A 9,891-nucleotide genomic window follows, 5' to 3' on the forward strand; every position below is an offset into this window, starting at 1 on the left:
TGTTGTAATTTTATTCTGCAAATTTCCAAATCTGTTATACAATCAACGTACCAAAAGCGAGCATTAATTAACCTAGTCTCTCACTAACACAAGTCTGCAGAGATGAGCCCCTAAGACAGTTCAGTAATACACCATGTAATTGTTCAGAAACTTCAATTAAGTTGGAAACCTCGACATCTCAAAGCATTATAGATAGCCTAACCCTCGTGGGATCTTATCAGTCACCCTTATCACAAGATGTGTCACTTGTTAAACCTACCGTCAACTGCTTGAATCCAGCTACATCACAATTAATTTGTGCATGTGTTGCTACCTACCTGCTTGATACCTGCTTGATGGGGTTCTGGGAGTTCTTCTACTCCCCAAGCCCGGCCCGAGGCCAGACTTGACTTGTGAGAGTTTGGTCCAACAGGCTGTTGCTTGGAGCGGCCCGCAGGCCCACATACCCACCACAGCCCGGTTGGTCCGGCACTCCTTGGAGGAAACAATCTAGTTTCCTCTTGAAACTTTCCTCCTCCTTCCTTCCTCCTCTACCTACCTCCTTACCTTGAGGTTTCCTATTAAACACTTGTTTTCCGTAACAATAAGCCAAATTCCTAGTGTGATCATTTATTGTGTACCGCAAACACATCACATGGGCGATGGTAGAATGGGTTATGAACTCCTTTTAGTGTGTAAAACTTCCATCACCGCTCAGAATATATGGGGGACATAATATATAAACCAAATCAAAGTACAAAATATAAAGTAAAGACCATACGCTATGGGGAATGAGAATAGAAACAGTAAAAAATATTGGAAATCCCCAAACGAACACTGGTAAACAAAAGACTCTCCACGTAAAATTTAAGTGGCAGATTTAAGAGGTCCTCTGTTTGCGTTCACAAACTCACAAAAATCAATCAGAGTTGGCGCATGCCAGTCATCTCGCTGTTACTGTCTAAACATGGAGCACGCTACGTCAAGGTTCTTACCACAATAATCTTAACTCGAAGTTTAAATAAATATAAAACAAATTCAGAGTCATGAATAAACACGTTCTACATAAACCTATCATGGTGAAGGCAACATAACCAACCATAACTACTTACAAGAACGTAAGAACCCTTATATATATAAATAAATAAAAAATAAATAAATACGCGGGCATTTCACGGCTTTGTCCATGACCGAAACTAATTTTCCATCACCATAGATATCTCAACATTCATCTTGTATGTTAATCCGCATTATCAACAACGCACTGTTGACATGGCCAGGCTTGCAACACATGATATATTCCTTGAGATGACAGACGCAGGTAAACACCCCCCTTCCCAAGGCTACCGGTGTAACACACTATGCGATACCTGAGCAATATCTTTGTTGATGCATAACGCTGCTTCACAAGAACACGTCCTCATATCCATTCGTAAACACAAGACCCAAATGTAAACTACTGTAGCCTGAATACTAGATGAGATCTGTGTGGGGATGTACTAATACATATCCCACTTTTCAGAATAACACTGAAGAATCAAGATAGCTTATCGAATGTTTACATCACACAAGTCTCTTAGTTTCAATACTGGCTGATAGCCTCGAGTAACGTACTAACACATTACTCAAATTCTTGCTTACAGTATTACTTACATAAGCGATTTTTTCATTACTTTTTTTATCAATTCATATCTTGATTCTATATTACAGGGTTTCAGTGCGTCAGATAAATGTTAAACAAAGAAAAACTTAAAATTATGGACCACTTTGTATATATCGCTATCAATGCATTTATAAATACAATATTATTCAGGAAAAACCCTAACATTAATTCAGTTTCTAATATACTTTTTTTCAATATACTTAACATGAATATCCAATGCCGAATTTTGCGAAGAAATCTGAGTAGCACAGCTATGTTTCTTATTAACGGAAGTACTGAACATTGAAATTCTCAAACCTCGAATTCTGCAAGTAATTTTTATCAATTACAGTATACAGAAACTCCTTTTGTACATTTGAATACATGTATTCTAAACAATCCTCGGTTTCCTTCGTTCTTGTTGCGAGTGATGTCTGTCATAATATTTTATAAAAACCTTTTAATAATTTTATAATACTGTACAATATATATATATTATTTTAATGAATATTATTACTACTGCTGCTGTTTCCTTTACAAGTCAAAAAACATTGTTAATGCCAATGACTTGTTTCTCTTTAGCCTGCAGGTCTGTGTTTATATTATTAATATATTTTTATATCCCTGAACAGTATTATCATTTTGAAATTATAATACTTATATGATTATTATTTGCGATAAATGTGTTTTACTTATGAGTCTACATACTTATTACTTACTTTAAGCTGTATATATCATGGCTGTTAAATTATAATGCATTCCTACATTACTCCTACTCTCACCCGAGTACTGTATTTATTTTTAAATTATGACTACTCTGAACACAACGTTTCCAATATGAATCAATCCTGTGAACACGAGCGTATAATTACCTGCAGTTTTATTTGTTCACTGGCTATTAAAAAACAATAAAGTTGTCCTGAAACACAAAACACCACACAACCGCTCACACAACCCACGAAATAAACATGTCCGCCATGTTTTGAGTTGGCTTCTAAACGGACTTCAAAATGTGCTTTACCTATTTGGCTTCAGAATCAAACGAAATGGAAAGCCTCCCCTAACATTTAGCCGCACGCGTTCATTTCCATGACACGTAACATTTTCACGGCTCACGGGATACTCATCATCCCACGAGAGTAAGTCCCACTTCCGCCACTCTGACAAATATAATGCCTCCACATTTTCCACCGCGGGGTCTGGCATAATTTGGTAAATCTCATCCCATTATTACATAATGCTAATTACCTAAACTCTGGAAATAAGCGCACGTTTTTTTGTGAAGCTTTAACGCATCCACACAATAATTACATATTTAATATGCATTACAATCAGGAAGATTGACGCGCAGCAGTTAAAATTGCAATATAAAGAGAATGTCGCTAACACAATTTCTCTTTAAATAACGTTCAATTTACGACACAAAGCCGAACATATCTTAACATCTATGTACAGAGAGAGATATTGGGTTCGAATGTTGTCGAGACGTTCAAAGTCATCACAGCAACATATTCAGCATACCTACAATGAGTTACATCTCACGAGCGAATAGCAGCTAAAATGTTACCCGAGGCCTCACCCCCCTCAACCTCCAGTACATTCCCATCACATTCAAAACCAGTGCTCGCAGAAACCCACATAACAATGGCATGTAAATATATCTTGACACAATTTGGGAACGAAAGGGGATTAAATAAAGAGCACTCGTTAAGTGTTTTTTTCTCTAACGTTTATCGTGCAATAATGTATTACAAGGCTACTGTTTTTACTCTAATACATGACAAGTGAAGCCTGAATCACCGAGTTATTCGTTAAATCGCACATTTATCTAACCTGAAACCTGTGATAAAGTTCACCGTTTTCAGCCATTTTTATTTATACAAGAAAAACTTCAAACCGTATAAAACTCGACAAAAATAAGAATTATGCTTTTTCGATATTTTTTTAATCTATTAGCGTACTCATCATAATGTTCAATTAATCGCCTGAAACTACTCAGGCTACATAGATGATGCGTAATAAAAAAAAGGAAAAAATTACAGCGATAATTAATTATATAGTTTTTGTTATAGCTACAGAATGTACATTTGTTTTTAACGAGCCTAGTGTATTTTTATTGCCAAAAATTATATATCACAACTCAACAAAATCGTCAAGGTAAATATTAACGCTCTGCAATTATAGTTTTACACAATTCATCACCACTGATAGCCCTTCTATGAATACAAGATTATATTTAAATTTGAGCTTAATTATAAACACGGCTATTTAGACAGCATCAAAAACAAAATAATAATGAATTGAAAGAAATAAGCCAGATTTGAGACAAACGCATCTTCAGCCATCAACACGCGACTGTGTAAGAACTCGTAAATTATGCCTTCATCGCTACAGACACGCGCTCTAATACAACAAAAATAATATAACATGAAATAATTGCTTTCAATAATGTAGTCGTTCACAGCATAGGCCAATTTGTATAATTTATGAGTTGTAATAATATTATGGCGGCAGAGATCATGCATAAATTGTTGCTTTATAAATAAACTTATTAAAGTTAACAGACACGCCGACCAACACCGTGAAGCCGACTAACTTTTCTTGTATCTGATCTTGCAACACTCCTTACATTTATGAGCCGTGGCTGCAAAATATCAAGCTGCGTGACGCTCAATTCTCGCAGTGTGAAATATCAAACTCTTCAAGTATTATTCAACAAACTATCCCACCGCGTAAACTGCTCCTTCCCGACATGATCAAACTTATACAACTATTTATGAATAAACTCAAGACGTACATTTGTTAACAAAAAAAAATGTGTTATTCTCACGCTAAATGATAGCGCAAGTGTTTCAAATAATTAAATAACTAGATCGAATCATAGAAACAAGAATAATAAATAATAAGTGTAATATGAGCGAGGAGAGAGGAAAAATATGACTTCAGTGTTTACAAACAGCCGTAATATCATTAGCAGGTTTAATCGCCCCTCTGACAATCTGAATAATTCTGTTAAATATAATCCATCGTTCATTAGAACGTAAGCCATAGGACGGTGTGAGGGGGGGAGCCCTGTGCTGGAATATTCTTGGGTGAAAATGTGGTAGGAAAAAAATCTAAAATAATGAATATTGGAGTGGAATGCTTGACACAGGGGGGGTGAGGGGGGGCAACAGGAGAGGTGGTTGTTTGCACAGAGGCACAGGAGTCGCTGCTGCAGGAGGAGGTGTTGACGTGGGCAATGCCGGCAGGAGGGGGGGAGTGTGTGTGGGAGTGTGGTGGTGAGAGGCAGCAGTGGTGGAAGAGAGTGCAGCAAGTGCTGTGGCGGGGGCGAGGCAGCAGCAGCAGCAGCAGCAGCGGCGTGGTGGAGTGCAGCATGTGTGTGTGTGTTCTGTGTTGCAGGGCGTGCGGGCCGCCACGCGGATTCCGTCCTTGCGGCGCCCGGGCCGAGGGTCGATGGTGGCGTGCGGGAGCCCACCATTGTTCGCCGAGCGCCACGTTCCCCCCGTCCCTGCATCGCCCTCTGTTGCTCCCTACCCCGGGTGTGCACTCTCCCAGGGGCCTGGCCAGGGCACCCGTGCCCCCTGGGGCCCCTGGTGGGGCCAGGGCACGCCCAGACCAGGCCTCCAGGACGCCCTAACAACTGTGAACATGTCACGGAGCGCCACGCTGGGCCTCCACTCACCTCCAGGTCCTCGTAGGTCTTGAAGGCGAGAAAAGCGAAGCCTTCGACTACATCCTCCTCAAAGAGTGGATCCTTACTCTTCTTGCGAGGGCGCGGCGGCTTGGTCCGTACCAGAGGAACGCTCTCCTCGCAGCTATCCTCCGAAGCCTTAGCGCTCTCCGAGATTTCGGCCCTCATTTTTAGAGCTCTCTCTCGGCGTCTGCGGTTACTCTTAGCCTTCTCCTCCATCTTACTTCACATAGCACTTATTTCCGCGCCACCCACTTCTCTCCACAACATGAGGCTTACATTGCATAACCTCAACACACACTGAACTCACTTCGGCACTAAATAAAGCATCAATACAAGCAAATCGAGGGACACCACCACACAACTAAGACCTTCAAATGGCGGCGACAACACTGAGCCGCGGTGCATCCTGCAGGCCGGACCGCCCCTCCGCCGTGGCAACTAGTCCCCGCGCACACCCCCGAGCGCACCCACACAAACACTATTTTCACAACTTTACTTGAACTTCTCACTACTGTACAATTATTCTGAAAATATTATATAAATATATATTTATGTGTTTATATATATATGAGGCTTGCGATAATCTATTCGCTTAAGATCATTATTGACGAATTATCAGTGCTATGGATTTATATGGTGGATTTGAAAAATCCGCTTATTTGCTCTTATTGCCGTGTTCGGTGTCTACTCTTTGTCTATATTAACTGATATATTCACGCAGATACTAGAGGAAACACTGATAATATAAAATATAATACAACTTTGAGAAATTTAGCGCGAAGGAACCCATCAGCTGTGAGTGGGGTTGGTGGTGTGGGGAGGGTAGGAGTAGGGGGGAAGGAGGCAGGGAGGAGTGGTGAGGTACGGAGAAGTTCCCTCCCTCTCCCACTAGAACCCCCAAGGCCCCTCCCTCACCCAACTCCCACCCAAACACCGCTGCTGCCCCCCCCCCATCCCCCACCCTCCAGCACCATCCTGCCCTCCCTCCCATGCCATGCGGCTCCCTGCCCCTCCATCACTGTCCCTCCCTCCCTCCCTCCACACACACCACCCAAGCCTTCCTGACTAAAGCTCACGTAGCCAACATTTTTTTTTTTAACTTTCCTTTGATTATTTTTCAACAAAATAGACTTTTTAATTACACAAACGGATTTAACTACCTCGAGTGTCATTCAGAGTGAAAGAATAATAAGCCATTCATAGTCTGACGGCTTTTAGAACGTTACATTATTATTATATACCGATAATTATTGTACATTACCCACCTCCGAGGGATGAAATCGTGGCCAACACGCGTATTTTACCATTTATTTACAATTTAATTAAAGTAAGTATTCTTGTACACACGTAATGAATGCAATACAAAATGGTCAAGAGAGAGAGAGAGAATGGAACAGTTTAAATGAATAAGAAGCTTACAACATGTCTTGCCAATCAGGACACCATGTTAGATATTTATCTCCGCCAAAGTGATACAGATTGCACCCTATCAATCATTTAGCGAGCCTCTCGGAGCTGCCTATCTCGTGTGCTGTTACCTGCCGTGGGTCCCCAGCGTTGCCTGGCGTGAGCCCCAGCGGCCGGCGTGGGCCATGCGGCCAGCATTGCCTGGCGTGAGCCCCAGCGGCCGGCGTGGGCCATGCGGCCAGCGTTGCCTGGCGTGGGCCCCAGCGGCCGGCGTGGGCCATGCGGCCAGCATTGCCTGGCGTGGGCCCCAGCGGCAGGCGTTGTCTGGCGTGGGCCCCAGCGGCAGGCGTTGTCTGGCGTGGAGCCCCAGCGTTGCCTGGCGTGAGGCCCCAGCGACCGGCGTGGGCCCCAGCGGCCGGCGTGGGCCATGCGGCCAGCATTGCCTGGCGTGGGCCCCAGCGGCCGGCGTTGCCTGGCGTGGGCCCCAGCGGCTAGCGTTGCCTGGCATGGGGCCCCAGCGGCCGGTGTTGCCTGGCATGGGGCCCCAGCGGCCAGCATTGCCTGGCATGGGGCCCCAGCGGCCGGTGTTGCCTGGCGTGAACCCCAGCGGCTAGCGTTGCCTGGCGTGGGGCCCAGCGGCCGGTGTTGCCTGGCGTGGACCCCAGCGGCTAGCGGCGCCTGGCGTGGGCCCCAGCGGCGCCTGGCGTGCGCCCCAGCGGCCAGCGTTGCCTGGCATGGGGCCCCAGCGACCAGCGTTGCCTGGCATGGGGCCCCAGCGGCCAGCGTTGCCTGGCGTGGGCCCCAGCGGCCAGCGTTGCCTGGCGTGGGCCCCAGCGGCCAGCGTTGCCTGGCGTGGGCCCCAGCGGCCAGCGTTGCCTGGCGTGGGCCCCAGCGGCCAGCGTTGCCTGGCGTGGGCCCCAGCGGCCAGCGTTGCCTGGCGTGGGCCCCAGCGGCCAGCGTTGCCTGGCGTGGGCCCCAGCGGCCAGCGTTGCCTGGCGTGGGCCCCAGCGGCCGGCGTTGCCTGGCGTGGGCCATAGCGGCCAGCGTTGCCTGGCGTGGGCCATAGCGGCCAGCGTTGCCTGGCGTGGGCCCCAGCGGCCAGCGTTGCCTGGCGTGGGCCCCAGCGGCCGGCGTTGCCTGGCGTGGGCCCCAGCGGCCGGCGTTGCCTGGCGTGGGGCCCCAGCGGCCAGCGTTGCCTGGCGTGGGCCCCAGCGGCCGGCGTTGCCTGGCGTGGGCCCCAGCGGCCGGCGTTGGCTGGCGTGGGCCCCAGCGGCCGGTGTTGCCTGGCGTGGGCCTCAGCGGCCGGTGTTGCCTGGCATGGGGCCCCAGCGGCCAGCGTTGCCTGGCATGGGGCCCCAGCGGCCAGCGTTGCCTGGCGTGGGGCCCCGGCGGCCAGCGTTGTCTGGCATGGAGCCCCAGCGGCCGGCGTTGCCTGGCGTGGGCCCCAGCGGCCAACGTTGCCTGGCGTGGGGCCCCGGCGGCTAGCGTTGTCTGGCGTGGGGCCCCAGCGGCCAGCGTTGTCTGGCGTGGGCCCCAGCGGCCAACGTTGCCTGGCGTGGGCCCCAGCGGCTAGCGTTGCCTGGCATGGGGCCCTGGCGGCCAGCGTTGCCTGGCGTGGGGCCCCGGCGGCCAGCGTTGTCTGGCGTGGGCCCCAGCGGCCAGCGTTGCCTGGCATGGGGCCCCAGCGGCCAGCGTTGCCTGGCGTGGGCCCCAGCGGCCAGCGTTGCCTGGCATGGGGCCCCAGCGGCCAGCGTTGCCTGGCGTGGGGCCCCAGCGGCCAGCGTTGCCTGGCGTGGGCCCCAGCGGCCAGCGTTGCCTGGCATGGGGCCCCAGCGGCCAGCGTTGCCTGGCATGGGGCCCCAGCGGCCAGCGTTGCCTGGCATGGGGCCCCAGCGGCCAGCGTTGCCTGGCGTGGGCCCCAGCGGCCAGCGTTGCCTGGCGTGGGGCCCCAGCGGCCAGCGTTGCCTGGCATGGGGCCCCAGCGGCCAGCGTTGCCTGGCGTGGAGCCCCAGCGGCCGGCGTTGCCTGGCGTGGGGCCCCGGCGGCCAACGTTGCCTGGCGTGGGGCCCCGGCGGCTAGCGTTGCCTGGCATGGGGCCCCAGCGGCCAGCGTTGCCTGGCATGGGGCCCCAGCGGCCAGCGTTGCCTGGCATGGGGCCCCAGCGGCCAACGTTGCCTGGCATGGGGCCCCAGCGGCCAGCGTTGCCTGGCGTGGGGCCCCAGCGGCCAGCGTTGCCTGGCGTGGGGCCCCGGCGGCCAACGTTGCCTGGCGTGGGGCCCCAGCGGCCAGCGTTGCCTGGCGTGGGGCCCCGGCGGCCAACGTTGCCTGGCGTGGGGCCCCGGCGGCCAACGTTGCCTGGCGTGGGGCCCCGGCGGCCAACGTTGCCTGGCGTGGGGCCCCGGCGGCCAGCGTTGCCTGGCGTGGGGCCCCGGCGGCCAGCGTTGCCTGGCGTGGGGCCCCGGCGGCCAGCGTTGCCTGGCGTGGGGCCCCGGCGGCCAGCGTTGCCTGGCGTGGGGCCCCGGCGGCCAGCGTTGCCTGGCGTGGGGCCCCGGCGGCCAGCGTTGCCTGGCGTGGGGCCCCGGCGGCCAGCGTTGCCTGGCGTGGGGCCCCGGCGGCCAACGTTGCCTGGCGTGGGGCCCCGGCGGCCAACGTTGCCTGGCGTGGGGCCCCGGCGGCCAACGTTGCCTGGCGTGGGGCCCCGGCGGCCAGCGTTGCCTGGGGTGGGGCCCCGGCGGCTTGAACATAACATGCTGCAATAACTGGAATATCAGCTGTCCCAGAGTTCACATACCAAAATAGCACGCAACACCTGTATTTTCTCAACACTTCCCTCACCCACACCAGCAACAGACGTCTCTTTCAATTCCACACCTGCAACGTCGAAAAGACGTCTCACACTCCCACACCTGTAACGCTGACCAGACGTATTTCATCATTATTACACTTTCCCAAACCTGGAACAGTGGACGTGAAGCAAGACTCGCGGGAGACCTAAACATCGCCGCTGAAGTGTTTACGACAAGCGTACACGCAACATTAAATTCAAGCTGATTTAATCAAGATTAAATAAAGTTGAGTGTGGAGGAGCATCGCACATCATCAGCTTTACTCTGCGGGCGGTGGGTGTGTGAGGTGCTCTTTACTCGTGCCTCCTACACCTACCTAC

At 50.9% G+C, this 9,891-nt stretch overlaps 2 protein-coding genes across 2 annotated transcripts in view; both read right to left on the minus strand.

Moving 5' to 3' along the window:
• LOC123748338 (uncharacterized) overlaps nt 1–5,809 on the minus strand; it is a 439,720-nt gene extending 433,911 nt beyond the window's left edge. Inside the window, exon 1 of the mRNA XM_069321592.1 lies at nt 5,307–5,809. Within this exon, the coding sequence (XP_069177693.1) occupies nt 5,307–5,534 (228 nt within the window). The 5' untranslated portion in view covers nt 5,535–5,809. The remainder of the gene's footprint in view (nt 1–5,306) is intronic.
• A 1,526-nt stretch (nt 5,810–7,335) lies between these two features.
• Nucleotides 7,336–9,474, minus strand: LOC123748327 (collagen alpha-1(I) chain-like). Its single transcript, XM_045730530.2, has one exon. The coding sequence runs from the start codon at nt 9,472–9,474 to the stop codon at nt 7,336–7,338; it is 2,139 nt and encodes a 712-aa protein (XP_045586486.2).
• Between the last annotated feature and the right edge of the window lie 417 nt (nt 9,475–9,891).

This window comes from Procambarus clarkii, chromosome 10, assembly GCF_040958095.1.
Source record: "Procambarus clarkii isolate CNS0578487 chromosome 10, FALCON_Pclarkii_2.0, whole genome shotgun sequence".
Classification (NCBI taxonomy): Eukaryota; Metazoa; Arthropoda; class Malacostraca; order Decapoda; family Cambaridae; genus Procambarus; species Procambarus clarkii.

Bases quoted from the DNA above. Each gene is read 5' to 3' on its own strand.
- LOC123748327 (XM_045730530.2), bottom strand. From the start codon at position 9,474: ATGTTATGTTCAAGCCGCCGGGGCCCCACCCCAGGCAACGCTGGCCGC.